Below are 15640 nucleotides of genomic sequence, written 5' to 3' on the forward strand. Positions count from 1 at the left end.
TTTAAATAAATAAAATAGATATACTAGTCTAACAAAAAAAAATTATATATATGATTTTAATAATTATTTATTAAATTTTTAAAAAGAATATCATATAAAAAACAAAACTTAAACTTTAATGTAAATATTGAAACATCTTAGATTGAGTGGGATACCCACAAAAATGTAATTTGTTCTCTAATCTAATCCATATTATCCAGTTAACTTTATTCGGAGATGTACTAAGGGAACATTGTAATAGTCTTATTACCTAAGGTAAATAAAAGTGAAGTAGAGTAAGAACACTTTTGATCTTAATTGAAAGAGAAAATAAAACAAAAAATCTAATATAAATAAAATGTTTATAAAAAACTCTCCTTATATTTTTGTTCATTATAAAGAATTTTTTGTGATTAAATAATTTGTGAATTACATTTTATTTTTATTAACTTTTAATCCACCCTCCCATGTTAGCATCTCCAAAAAAAATTCAAAGAAAAAGAATGTTTGGTTCCGTTCTCCATTTAGACGAGAAGAAGGAATATGCCTAGATTCATGCTGGAGATGCCATCAACTAGCTCTGAGAATTCATGCGTTGACGTTAGGGAGAAGAATGTGAATGTGATGATATCACTTATCAAACAGTGCTTTCAATTCAAATGCAATTTGAATGATTTCTAAAACAGCTTTTCTGCCATTCAGATTCCGATTGTTAATGATTCTTTTGCTTTATTTCATTGTTTGTCTGTTCTTAGAACAGAACCATACAAATTGTGAACTACACTACTCTGTGGAATAGAATGGAATTCCTTTCACATTGGATTTCCATAAACACACAGATCTTGTATTCTTTGTAGTATTTATAGGACACTCTCATCCATTTATCAACCTCACATTGTTTCCATCAATTTGGTTCTGACATGAGTTGCTGCTGTGACTTTCAAGGCTGCAATGAAGAAGGAGCCAAGGTTTTGGGTGTCATTTTTGACTTAGATGGCACCCTTCTGGATTCTGGTATTCTCCTGTTTTTCTCCTCCAGCTTTAATTTAATTACACCTTTGGTCTTTCAGGACTGTTATTGCGCGATTTTGGTTCCCAAGTTCTAATTTTGCGGTTTATATTTCAGTTGTGTAATTTTGGTTCCTCTGCTAGTCTTGTGTTAAATATGTAATTGATTTCGGTCATGTATCAACTAACGGGGAAATTAAGTTAGGTTGGGCAATACTATTCACTGTCATTTTAGCAAAATCTATTAAAATATTAAGAAGAGGTGAAATATGGAGCAAAATTTCTCAATTCCAATATTTAAGGAAATCTTGGCGATTAAAATTACATAATTACGATACTTATGGAATCAAAAGAACAATTAAGTCTCAGACCCACCTCATCTATTGTTGGTGAAATTTTGTTTCTTATGGGTGATTGGTGTGCAGAAAGGGCTTCAAGGGGTGTCTTGAATGAGTTTTTGGCAAGGTATGGAAAAGAACTGGACAGGGAGAAGGAAGACAAGAAGAGGCTGGGGATGACACAACAGGACTCAGCAGCTATAATTGTTATGGAATATGAACTTCCGTTGACACCCGATCAATTTATCAATGAAATCACTCCTATGTATAGGGAAAGGTATCAATAAGGGCCTGCTTGATTCTTTCATCACTTTTTTGTTTGGAAAACCATTTTCTATAACAACTACTCAACCATCAAATTTTCATCTAAAATGTATGAAACTTTTGAAAAAAGAATTGTTTTTTAAAACTGAAAGAGATGTTTTCTCATCTTTTTCTGTTTTTATCTTCTTCAACATCTCTCTTGATTCTAGAGTCTATACTATTTGCCTTGCACTACCATTTATTAGTTGACTGGCTAACCTTTCTGCATTTTGAAATCTAAAACAATTTTTGAAAATAGAAGCCAAATACACACTAAGTGGATAACATTCTCACATTGCTTCATGTCTTTTCTCCTATCATAATAAATGGAACCCAAAGCTATGAGGTCAGACTGATATGAAGATATCAAGTATGGCAAGGAATCAATTTTTTTGAAACAGTAAACACTGCATAGTTAGATTGTTATATAATTTGTGAATAGTAATTGGTAAGAAATGTGATTCATTATATATTCTAAACTTGTTTTCAAAGAAATGCGTTTATTTTTTATTAATAACTTAAATCAAACCTGTTGGAAACTGTCATATTAGAATTGCTTACCCATTTACGGGTTCTTATTTTCAAATCATAAATTGGTTCAGGTGGGCAAAGGCCAAAGCACTACCTGGTGCGAATCGCCTTATGAAACATTTCCAGAAAAATGGAGTTCCAATGGCTCTTGCCTCGAATTCCTTGCGAGAATACATAGATGCCAAAATCTCTCATCACAAAGGTTATACATTAAATAAGCAGATATGATTTGAATACATTAAATAAAGAGATATAATCTAATTTGATAGAATCTTGTCAAATATTTCCAATTATTAGGTATTCATTTTGTTTTTTATTATTATATTTTTTTTCTTCATTATAAATAAGATTACTTATGTGTGTAGCCAACATATTCATTAATAATTATTTTCTTTCTCGGTTTCTCTTCTCTAGATGGTACGAGAGTAGTAGCATCCTCCTTGACTTGTTTTGACTAATCCTCCTTAACTGATCTTTTTAATGGAAATAAAACTCCAAATTTGACCAAATTTACATGTCAGGAAAATTTGAAGTAGGTTGACTTTTCAGTTTATCGGATCAGTAGCCTAGAATTCCGAATGCTTGGATGTTAGTCCCGGCTAAAGTATCTGCTTTGGAAATGATTCCTGAAATTATCTGCGTTTCTGTCATTTCTTTTATACTTTCTTTTTGATTAGAAAACACTTTTGCTTTTCCTTATTATTGACAGAGTTTCCTGTTAAAATATTGTTTGATGCTCATCACATTTTTTTTAGGTTGGAAAGAAAGCTTTTCTGTAATTATAGGAAGTGACCAAGTTAAAGCTGGGAAGCCTTCTCCATATTTGTAAGATTCTACTTGGAGCTCTTTGGCATCTCATGGATGCAGCATCTAATATTGTGTTGAAGTGGATCTATTGGCAATGAACTGTAACACTTTTCCAGTAGCAAATAAATATCCACCATCCTAAGTTTTACCAGTAGTAATCACAACTAGAAGTAAATAATCAACGACAATTATCTCACTACAAAAATTTTCCTACAGAACTCTGACCACCCAACGTTTTCTCACTTTTTCCATCCTATGTTTAGTAGGGAAGTTCGTTTTCTCAGTAAGTATGCTCTTCTAATTTTATCACGGCGGTAATCAAAGTCTAACTTTTGCAGATTTGAAGAAGCTGCCAAGAAAATGGGTGTAGATGCAGTTAATTGCCTTGTGATTGAGGATTCCATGTAAGTCTCCCAGAATTTCTACATACTGTGTATGATTGCATTTTCTATTGTGATTTTTTTAAGCTTTTGATTGCAACTAACAACAAATTATAATCTGACCAAGGATGGTCTAGTATTTCGGGGATCAGATTCCTTTGTAACTTCTAAAGTTACCAACATAATCCAAAACACAGTGATTGTTGAAGAGGCCAATGTACCACCATTGTTGAAGCCCATAATTGAAGTAGACCATCAACCAATCCTTTGGCCATTTCCAAATCTACACAGATATGTGTGGATGACTGTTGAGTGCAAGATGTGTGATATGTTAAGTGTATGAGAAACGGTGCAATTGGATTAACCTCTTTTAAAATGGACATTATAAAAGAAGTTGATTTTTTTTTCAGTCCCTCTTATCGAGACTCGTCTGTTAGTTTGTTGAGATCACATCAATGTTCTTAGAGGAGCATTGCCTATTAATTTTAATCTGCGTTATTTAAAAAAGTTCTCATAATGTATAACCTATCGAGTACTTGGTTCTACTGCTAAATTAATTTTTCTTCAATTATGTAAGCTATTTTCAAAATAATGCTCCCAGACAGTTTTGGTTGATTTCAAAACAGTATATGTTGATCAGAGTTAATCTCAACTACTGGGTATTCATCTCAGGATGTGAGCATATAATTTTCACTGCTTTGATTCACCAGCAGGATATGTCGCACATCTCCTGCCAAGTTTGTGATCGCACCTTCTGTGTTGCCTTGCGAATTTTTGTTATGTAATATTCAAGTTTGCTACATGTAATTTATGTTCTCCAATGCACTTTCAACAGGGTTGGTGTCAAGGCAGCCAATGCTGCAAAAATGAAGATTGTGGCTATCCCATCTCGAAGGGAAGCTGATTGTAACGGCCTAGCAAATGTTGTTCTTCATTCACTTTTAGAGTTTCAACCTGAGCTATGGGGTCTTCCGCCCTTTAATGACTGTAATGATAATGCACTAATTTTTGTTTCTTAGTATGTTGATTGGTTGCTGTAAATACTGTGTCCTCTGTAAGAGTAATTTTTCAAACTAATGTTTGCAGGGTTAGATGACACATTAACTATTGAGCCAATTCATTTGAGTGGTTTGTATGTTACTGGATGTCTCGAGGAAGCTCCAGGTTTGCGAAATTTCATCTTTCTCGTTTTATAAAATTGATAATAAGCACAAACTCTTTGCCTCTCTTGAGCTTAAGCGTCCATGTTCCTAGTTAGATGCAGTCATGACATTGGATTAACTAGTAATCTTCCAAGAACATACTCTTTAAACTGTGTATGATTGTAATAATATGTGTACATTCAAACCAGATGACATACTCATTCTCATCCGTGTTAAGGCCCGTTTACTTTGAGAGAACATTTTCTGTTTTCATTTTTTGTTTTGTTTTACTTTTTACTTCAATATTGTTTTCAATATGTTGTTGAAAATAAGTTTTTATTTGTTTCTCTTTTCTCTGTCTCCTTTATAAATCTTTGAAAATAATTTGAAAACAAGGTGACAATTTTGTAATTAAAAATGAAAACAATTTTTTTAAAGTAAACTAGCCCTTAGCTTCTTAGTTGTTAACTTGATTTAACATGGTTTTGTAAATCTGATAAATTTAATTCCTTAATCCAGACAGTTCAACACTTGCTCTTCCTGATCAAGCTGTTGGGCTCTACTTTGGTTGGGTCAAGATCGATGCAGATAGGAACTTGAAGATACTGGTTAGCATTAATTTGGACTTCTCCGTTGTTGCCTATAAAAAAATAGTGAGTATAAAACTCTAGAATTTATTTTTTCATTTCACATCAGGAACTTCTGATGCACCATTTAGTACTCTTGTGTTGTTGAGTCTAGACAAAAGTTCTTGAGTTTTAGTGTTAGAGCACATTACACATTTATAATTTTAGTACACATCATAATTTTTATATATTTGAATGGAAGCTCATAGTTTTGACAGCTACACTCTTTTCTGCAATCCTTTCTTAGATTATGCGATTATGCTTATGCATTATATCCTTTTGACCACATTGACGAATGTCACTAATGGAGAATACTTGGGGCTCATTTTGCAGCGTGTTTATCTTATTGATTCAAACAGTGACCTGAAACAGAAGCAGAAGATGCAAATCATTCTTGTTGGCTACATAAGAACGTGGGATAATAAGGTAATAAATAATAACACCTTTTGATGACTACGTCGCTATTTAGCAAGTAAAAGCTCAGACGAGGACTTTAAATGCATAAAACAAAATTACTCGTGTTATAAGGGAAGAAGGTTTGATGGTCATTTCAAAATTATATTTTTACTCCAAAAGTCTTCTCTTTCTTTCTACTATTTATTATCCGTGCTACTACATTTTATGTCAAATATTTGCGTGCGTGAACAGGAACTCACGTCAAATGCTTTGGAGAAACTCGAAGAATACAAGTCTATTGCAAGAGCTTCACTGGATTTGCCATCATTCACTTGTTTATAGAAAGGCTTCACCTGGAGATGGAAAATTATGCAACTTGTTGCAGCTTCCATAACAATATAACAATAACAAAGAAGTTTTTGTTTATCATAATGATATTAATTGTGTAAGATATGATATCTACGAATTGTTTCGTTAGGAAATGCAAGTAATAATTGATAAGTAATGTATTCTCAAAAAATAAAAAATAATGATGTACTTATTAAGTGCGGTTTTATGAACAGACGCACTCCGAAAAAAATGCGGTGACATTTTTTAAATTAAGTTCATTTACAAATGAGACTATTTATAACAGTCGCATTCGTAAATCAAACGCTTTGATTTACGAATGCGGTTATGTGTATGAATTCTTAGATCCTGCATATACTAATCCTGTTGGACCAAGGTCATATGAGACCCAAGCATACATCACTAACACCTTGGAAAAAGAGGGAAAACAAATCTATTTATGCTCTTATATTAATGAGTAAGTTTAATTATATATCATCAATTATTACTATTTCATGTTTTAAATATATACTAACTCTTTTCATAGATGATATAGACATCATTGCCAGTTACTTGTCTTATCAATGGTTGATAAGACTACTATGTGGTTTTGTTCCCTACACAAGAAGATACCCACAAATTTTAAGAATATCATTGATACGTAAGTACACTATAAACTTAACTTTGTATGTTACTAATTAACCATCTACTAACGAGGTTTTTTGTATTAACCAGTTAATGGCGTGGATATAACATCCTAAAAGGTCGATCCAATTCAAATAATTTGAATTGGATAAGAATAAAGGTTTGTAATTTTTTTCTCTCTCTTATCATTGTTTATCAATATACTAACTTTTACTTTTTGTTGGATTATAGTGTAATAAACAACCTAGAAGCTATGAGTGTGGCTATTACGTTGTGCAATGGATGATTACCATTGTAAGACTAGGCCTTAAAAGTGATTGGAAAGAGGTAACATGATATGTTAAATTATTTTTATAATTCTTGAACATATATGTATCTTAAAACTAATTTATGTCAACCATATTTTGAAATGCAGTTCTTCACGGATGAAGCACCAATGACTTCGGATGCCATAGCATATGTGAGACATTCTTGGTCCACATATTTCATAAATTTTTATAACTCTAGGATAGTTGATCAATAGTGTAGGGATTATATGTAATTTGATTAGTGTTTGTAATGTACATTTTGATCAATATATATTTGATTCTCTGAATTTATCTCAATTTATGTACTTGTTTGGCTGGGTATATATAATTGAACATGTTAATTTATATGGGATTAACACTAAACAAATTGCACTAAAAAAAACGACTATTTACAAGTGCGGTTATTTACCATAGCCGCATTTATAAATCCAGCGCATGATTTACAAATGCGGCTATGGTAATAGCCGCATTTGTAAATGCTATATCCCTAAACTCTGTCGCCTGATTTAGAAGCATATACAAATGCGGCTACCAAAAATAGCTGCCCTTATAAATAGTATTTACAAATGCGACTATATAGCCGCATTTATATCTCTTTGATTTACGAATGTGTGCTGATCAAATGCGGCTCTATAGCCGTCATTGTAAATGTAAAATAACCGCCCTTGTTTAGCATTTCTGCGCTAGTGACTCTTAGGATTTTAGTGTTTACTTGCTAGTTTTGAGATCCTCGGTTTTATCCGAGAAGTTCTTGTTGTATCATACGAGACTTACACAATACACTGTGAATAAGTTCTTACACACGATGGTCATCGACGTCTTATGAAATTAACTGTGTTTTTAGCCTTTTTTTTTTTTACTATAATTGTAAGGACTTATTCGCAGTACATAAATAAAAAAAACTCTACATTGGAGACGTCAAATGGTATTTCCACAACTCACTATATTTGTGATAAGTGATAGGTTGTGCCTTCATTTCGATTTGTTTTTCTTGGACTTTTTGGAAGATTGGTGAAAGCTTGGTGTAGGAAATGGAACAAGGATGACTCTAATGGAGCTATGGATTCCGTGAAGGTTCATGAAGATTAGGGAGAGCGATTGGTTGGGCCATATCACTTGAAGAGTACATACATAAAAAAACTCCTCCAAAAACTATTTTTTCACTCTTAGGATTGACAATACATACATAAAAAAAACTCTACATCGGAGACGTCAAATGGTATTTCCACAACTCACTATATTTGTGATAAGTGATAGGTTGTGCTTTCATTTCGATTTGTTTTTCTTGGAGTTTTTGGAGGAGTGGCGGAAGCTTGGTGTAGGAAATGGAACAAGGATTCCTTGAAGGTGCATGAAGATTAGGGAGACTGATTGGTTGGGTCATATCACTTGAAGAGACGAAGAAGAAGACCAAAGGTGTCTATCCTAGCTACTCCGTTGTTGGTTTTAGCGATTCGGACTGGGCCACTGATTTGGACGACCACAAATCCACCTTCGGTTACTGCATCTTTGTTGGTCGCAATCTCATTTCCTAGTCATCCAAGAAACAAAAGGTGGTCTCCTGCAGTAGCACCTAGGCTGAATATAGAAGTGTTGCAGCAGCTCTTGCTGACATCATCTGGCTCAAGTCTCTCATGCACAAACTTCTCCTCACCATGACAACACCGCGACTATACTCTAATAACAGGGGCACTGTTCAACTTGCAGCAAATCCCATAATGCATTCACTTTCCAAACATTTTGAGTTAGACCTACATTTTGTTCGGGACCATGTGCAAGAGAAACGTCTTTAGCTTCTTCACTTACCAGCCCAATTTCAAGTAGCATATATACTCACAAAACCTGGCTCTTCTTTTCATATTTTCAAACGTAAACTTAGGGTTCTAGATTTACCTACCCTAAGTTTAAGGGGGATTGTTAGTGACTTTGTTACGTAGTCTGTTACGTAACCTCCTTTTTACGTTTCCTCTTTTCCAATCTATTTCTCCTTTATTCTAGCACTATTAATATCCCATCTGTAATACATTCAATATCAATAAAGTGTTTTTCATTCTCATCCTTATATTTTCTCTCTCCTCTCTTCTCTTTCCTTACAAAGGAAAAAATATAAAAATGATTTAAAAGCACTATTGTCAAAATCAAACATATGACCTAAAATCTGGCGGTGTCAAAATTCAATGTTCTCTTTTCTTCCCAAATTTCCATTAATCAAATTTCTATATGAAATGTGTAGCCAATATGAGAATGGGTCTACGATATATCCCAATACCAATTCTCCATAAATCTCAACTGTACCCATATAATATGAAAATCTATTTTTATCTTTTTAAAATTATATTTCAAAATATATAATTTGGAATACTCAAGATGTCAAGGTTTTTCTGAATTACAAATTCTGAATACATTATTTGTTTAGATTTTAAATGTTTATATTTTATTTTGAATTAGTTTTCAATAAATTAATTTATTTTAAAGAGTTACTTTTATATTTTAAATACAAATAATTTATTTATTAAAAATATATTTTAATAAGAACAATATTTACCAAAAGTAAACACAATAAGTGATGATAATATCTCATATATTAATAATTTTTTTAATAATATCATTGTTAAATTTAAAAATACAAAAGCTAAGTACTAAACTATGTCTTTGTCGCCAGCTACATACAATTGTGGATATTTGGTATTAACGATCTCTCCATCTGTAACACCACGAGCTAACTACAATGCATTGTAATTTTCGTTCCATGTTAGAGTACCTACTGTGACATGTCCACAGTCGATCATGCGTTTAATAATGCTGACGATCCTCCTGAATATATCTTGCATTCATTGAACTATTGCATTAACCACTTGAAAATTCAAAACAAAAATTCATGGTAACATAATGAAAATAACTCATCGGACAAACATGGTCTTATTATAATGATGATGGTTGTGACTGACCATTGTATGGAATAGGTGGTCGACAACATGACAATACACACAATCAATCTACGCCCGAGGAAGTATCTAGGGATGTGAGATTGATCTGAACCAGTGCATGTATTCAACTACACATGTTAAGGGATGTGAAGCTAGTGTCACACTGGTAATAAGATGGTCAACAAAGTGTAACCATCGGTCATCAATGCCAACAACTACACCTATTTCGAAAGGTGGGGGTGGCCAAGAAATCATCTGTTTGTATCCATATTGGTGTAGAACAGCTCGAGAAAATGATGTTGTAATCACATCCCGAGCTGAATGTATCCTGAGAACATGGTTATCACCTCAAACGACCGGTTAAGTCGATGGTTGTCATAAGGACTCCAAAACACCATAGCATGGGTATCTGAACACGCATAGCGCTAATTGTACATATATGGCATCCATGACATAATGACACACTCAAGGGAGGAGCTCCTGATAGGTGCGAGTAATATCACAAATTCTCATCCCTATGAAATGTTCATATATTCACGCCTAATCCATTATGAACTTAATATTATTCATATATTTAATTGAAAATAAATTTAAATTGTTTAAATTATTGTATTAATTACCTACAATAGCATGACATAACCTCCCAACTGTTTTGTCTATGCAAAGCAAGCATCCTCAAATTAGTTGTACGTGTGGGTGAGTGTGATAGCTCCCCATGTGTATCATCACACATCCTCAAATTGTCGAATAATAACAAGTATGACACACTAACCATATCACACTTTTATAAACAAAAGTTATGCACCCTGATAGTTGTCGATTTGCTGTCAAATTAATATGATTCTAGCGCAGACTGGTTTAACACTAGAGAGATGATAGTATAATTGTGGTCAGATGACCCCAAGTCGTCTCCCAACAAATCTAATAGTAAAATCATTAAATTTAAGTTTAGATGCAAGCAATAAGAGTTAGCAATAACAATAATAATAAAAAGGGGTTGAGATAGTTGTGAAGAAAATATAAAAAATATTAAATAGCAAATAGAAAAACAATTGATCCTCAAGTTCTTCCACCATTGAATTCTTCACAGGTTCTTTAAAGATTAATCCTTTCTTAATACTCCAATAAAGTTAAACTAGATTGAACATGCCCCAATCTGATTCAACTGAATCTCACCAGTAAAGCATGCGTCTACTGGTTTAATCAGTACCCACTTTGTTCCATGTGTATACTCCATGAGAATGCTTATCTCCTCTCTCTTGAATCATGCGCCGAAGAAATTAATTAGAACAATACGAATTAACTAAGAAACCAAAGTTTAAGATAAGGAAGACTCTCAATCATGCGTTCACAAAAACCAGTTTTTCAGGACATTAGACTATTAAAACAACTGTTATAGAGAATTAAAAAGTGAAACTTTTATTGAACAAAACCTCGGAACTCAATGGGGAATTACAAATGAATCAACCAATAGGTTTAGCCTTCCATGCGGAGGCAAAACAAAAGAAGATTTTAGTTAAGATTTTGTTAACAGTTTCCAACTTTCCATAATTATTGTATTTTGTAAAAGATTTGCTTCCGATTTTGTTTCTGAGATATTTTAGCTTTTATTTTCTCTTTCTTCTCATCAGAATTTGTTTTCAGTTTTGATTCAAGAAGCAACTTGGACTTTTGCATATTTGGCCCATTTACTCTATAAAGAAAAAAAATTAACAAAAATAATAGTTAAGGCCCAAATAAACCCAATTATATGAATATTAATTAAAACAATGGATTTATTTATTATTATAATCCAATAATCTATGATTAAAGCTATTGAGTGTGAATAAATATATGCTCATCAAATACCCCCTCACTTATCCTTTTGCACTTCTGGGAAAAACACTCTAAGGTTTCAAAAAGAAAATAAAAAATAAAAACAGTGCAAATAACAAATAGGAAATTCTAAGAACGTATAATGAAAACATGATATAATTTGAAGAAATCAAAGAATCAAGAAAAATGTGAATTGAAATTCCTATATTTTAATATACAAGCAAGTAATTGAAATCATAAGTTGAAACAAAATTGATAGAACTTTACGAGACACTCTTCAATTCTCAAGTGTTTGGGGTTTGTATTTACACTCAACACTCATGCAAAGGAACACTACCATATGCTTAGCAAGACTCTAATATTCACAACAATTGAAAAACATGCAATTAGAGATCAAGAGGACTTCATAAGGGATGTAATGAGGCTAAGGTAAAGGTAGGTAAAAATGGGAAAATAGGCTTAAAAATTATAGAAAAACAAAGGAGAAATGGAAGATAGGCTAAAAACAAGTGTAAGTATCATGACAATTCAACTCCTCTTTTTATTTCAAGATAACATTTTTTCATACAGTAAATAGTCTACCCAATGTATTAGACAATCCACTCTTATTTTTTTTTATTTTATTTTCTTTTTGTTGTTTTATTTCTTTTTTTTTTCTTTTCCATCTTTTTTTTTGTAATTGAAGAGGTAAACTATGAAAATGAGATACACTAGTTTGTATGTTTTCGATTAAAAACAAGTGATTAGTGGTAGGTTGGGTTGGTGTTTCTTTCTACAGTTTGTGTGGGGCTATAGCTGTTGTTTGGACTGTTGTGGGCTTTCAGCCAAAATGTATAAGGGTTGGATCACCCCTGAAGTGGTTCACATTTATTTATTTTTTCTTGTTGATAAAAAAAATGAGATACACCCACACTTATTCAAGAACCTATTCCCAAATCATTTCAAAACTCCTTTATCTTCTAAGGTATGGGTAATCATGGCTTTTCTGTTTTTGGCTTATAATGAGAGTTAAAAATAAGAAAAAGGCTATAGGCTCAAGGGGATAACAAATGGATTATCATAAAGGTAGGCTATTATGGCTAGTGGGTTAATTTAAACAAAAAAAATGTCCCTATTATATCAGTTCATGCACACAAATCACAATTGTAAAACAAACAATCAAGCTAAGTTCTAGAGTATAAACAAACATGAGTTAAAACACACTAAAAAGAACATTAAAAGATATCAATTGAGGCTCAAAAACTCACTAGGTACAATCTATTTCAAAAGATTCAACCTAAAATTTCTCATAACCAACTTATTTTTCAATATTTAAGAAAATATAAACAAAAAAGATCAAGAAACTAAGATTTTCAAGAATTATAAAACATGCCAACCATTAGAAAATCCTAAAAAGCTTATTTATTTTAACAGAAGCAAAATAAAAGTAAAAAAAATCAAACAAAAAAAACACAAAAGAGAAAAACAAATCCTAAATTATAATTCTCCCCCCACACTTAAATCATACAGTCCTTAATGTAAAATCAACAAATAAATGTGTATGATAAAAGTGAGAAAAGAAGTACTCCCTCGTTAGCTTGAGGGAAGTGGCAGCTGCAACAAATCTCCTCAACCATCTCCTCTACAATATAAGCCAAAGGCCTTTATATAGTGTAGCACATAGATGATGATTGCTGAAAGGTCTGGCCAAGGCATGTAGTACTTTGGTAAACTATGAAACAAACCTGCTATGATGAAGAAGCCTTGAAATAATAGATGAAAATGGGGTGGATTTGGAGGGCGTGTGAAATGGTACAGTTTCTTCCATGGATGGATTATGGTACTGTCTAGAGTATAGATGGAAGAAATAAATTTATTCAATATAGAGAATCTGATATGGTTAGTTGTTTGAGGATTGTCTAAGGGTGGTGGTCTAAGGCTATACAGTCTAGTTAGGGTAGAAAATCTAGTTAAGGTGGGAGATGGAATGAAATGTAAGTTAGGAGGTGGTGGTGGCTGGTAGAGGGTCCTTTCAAATGTTCCAACTATGATAGAAGGTGTAGCCAGTGGAAATGATGAAAGGAGTGATATGGGCTTCACCTTAAATAGTGGAGGTTGTATTCTTTGAAGCTTCAAGGATTGAAGAATAATATCATCTTCTTCTCCACTAGCAGAATCTACTTGAAAGATGGGTCACATCTGCTCTTCCTCTTCTTGTATTACGTCCAAAACCATGTCAGAGTCATCTGCTAGTGCGCAATCTTTTTCAATATATTCATAAAATATAACAACATCAACAACTTCTGTATCAAAACTTGCATCACAAGGGTTAAAGCATTCTAAGAACTTATCTTTCTCAACCATTGTACATTCAATTTGATTGGAAAAGTTAAAATCTCCTAGAAACTCAAGCACAATTTCATCCTCAATGTTTATATGATGTACGAAATTATTTTTATCAGCATGTCTCATAGTGTCTAATGCCTCTTGATTAAGCAATGAGTTTTCCTCCATCAGTGGAGGTTGGACATCAGTTGATAATGGTCTAGAGATCTTAATTAACAACCAGTAAATCAACTGGGTCAGCAAAAAAAACAATTGGTATGGTTACGTCTATGCACTCTGACTCATTAGACGATGTTGGTGTAGTAATACCAACGTATGCAATGCAAATCATATCATCAGACGATATGCATTTGTTCATCTCAACACATGTTGCACATGTATCATCAAAATTCTTAGCAATATCTTAAACTTGTCTAGCCAATTGACAAACTTTCTCTTCTAATTTTGATAGAGTAACATCTATGCTTTGTTGAGATTTCATTGTATTTACCATTAATTGTCTCATAAGCTCCTCTAAAGATGGCTCTTCAAGATTATGAGGAATATTATCAGTTTGCAAAAAATGGTTGAAAAGGTGTTTGACTTTCATCAAAATAGTATTGTTGATAATATGGTTGTTGTTGAGGTTGCTGATAAGACTGCTAACAATATGGATTATTATGTTGAGGCTGCTGAAAATATGACCCACATTGTAGTAGAAGTTGCTCATAAAATTGTGAAGGTTGCTACAAATATGGTTCGTAATAAATATCATAAATGTAAATTTCTCCAGCTAAGCTTCGTTCCATTTTGGAATTGAAAATAGGGAAGATATGTAATGGACACCAACACTTATTAGACCCCTCAGGGCAAACTTTTTTTTTTAATTGGAAAGCAAACCAAGTAAACTCCCAAAAAATAGAGGCGAGTCACAAGTGGACAAACTTAAAAACCAAGTTTTTCATAGTCAGAGTTTTCCTTGAATTGCTTTCAATTTTTTTTAAAAAAAATCAAAGAGTAGCAATTGATGTGTCTACCTAAATGCAAAATCCTATATAAAAAAAAACTAATGCAAATGTGACACATAATGCTTAAAAAATGGAAAGAAAAAAAAACAAATAAAAAAATATAGAAAATAAAAAAAAACAGCAACAAGAAAAATAAAAACAAAAACATAAATAAAAAAATATCGCAAAAAAAATAATAATTATAAACAGAAAAGATATAAAATAAAGGAAATCAAAATAAGATTAAGATACAAAATATAAAGAAATAAAATAAATAAATCAAAATAAGATTAAGATAAAAAATATAAAGAGAATAAAATACAATAAATTAAAATAAGATAAACATCTAATATATAAAAATAGAAAATAAAATATCACAAATCAAAATAAGATAAATATATAAGGAATAAGGAAATAAAATAAAACAAATCAAAATATGATTAAAAGAAAATATATAAGGAAATAAATTAAAAACAAATTCAAATAAAAAAATATAAAAAATTGAAATAAAGAAAAATCAAAATAAGATAACGATAATATAACGAAATAAAATCAATATGATAAAATAATATCTTGAATATTATATTTTTTATTTATTTTAATTTTAATTTTTTAGACTATAATAAATAAATAAAAACTAATAAGAAGAAAACATTAAGTTAAATATGCAGAAAATTAAATTAGGAAAATAAAACCAGGAAAATAAAACTTGATAGCCAAAATCAAAATTGGAATCCCAGCAACGACGCTAAATTTGATAGTTGTCAAATTAATATGATTCTACGTAGAGTTGTCTA

General features: G+C 31.9%; 1 protein-coding gene and 1 long non-coding RNA gene across 2 annotated transcripts; both read left to right on the forward strand.

Annotated features, from left to right (window-relative positions):
* The first annotated feature begins 359 nt into the window (after nt 1-359).
* On the forward strand, nt 360-6126 carry LOC137835397 (bifunctional riboflavin kinase/FMN phosphatase-like). Its single transcript, XM_068643881.1, has 10 exons — nt 360-993; nt 1413-1602; nt 2231-2361; nt 2915-2984; nt 3305-3370; nt 4182-4333; nt 4433-4510; nt 5008-5141; nt 5448-5540; nt 5763-6126. Exons 1-10 carry the CDS (start codon nt 900-902, stop codon nt 5850-5852), a joined length of 1098 nt encoding a protein of 365 aa, XP_068499982.1. The 5' UTR covers nt 360-899; the 3' UTR covers nt 5853-6126.
* Nucleotides 6127-6672: 546 nt separating this feature from the next.
* Nucleotides 6673-7077, forward strand: LOC137835398 (uncharacterized). The gene is made up of 2 exons (XR_011085084.1): nt 6673-6809; nt 6898-7077. It is a non-coding gene; the product is annotated as an uncharacterized lncRNA (long non-coding RNA).
* The last annotated feature ends 8563 nt before the right edge of the window (nt 7078-15640 follow it).

The sequence above is a fragment of the Phaseolus vulgaris genome, chromosome 5, assembly GCF_000499845.2.
Source record: "Phaseolus vulgaris cultivar G19833 chromosome 5, P. vulgaris v2.0, whole genome shotgun sequence".
NCBI lineage: Eukaryota > Viridiplantae > Streptophyta > Magnoliopsida > Fabales > Fabaceae > Phaseolus > Phaseolus vulgaris.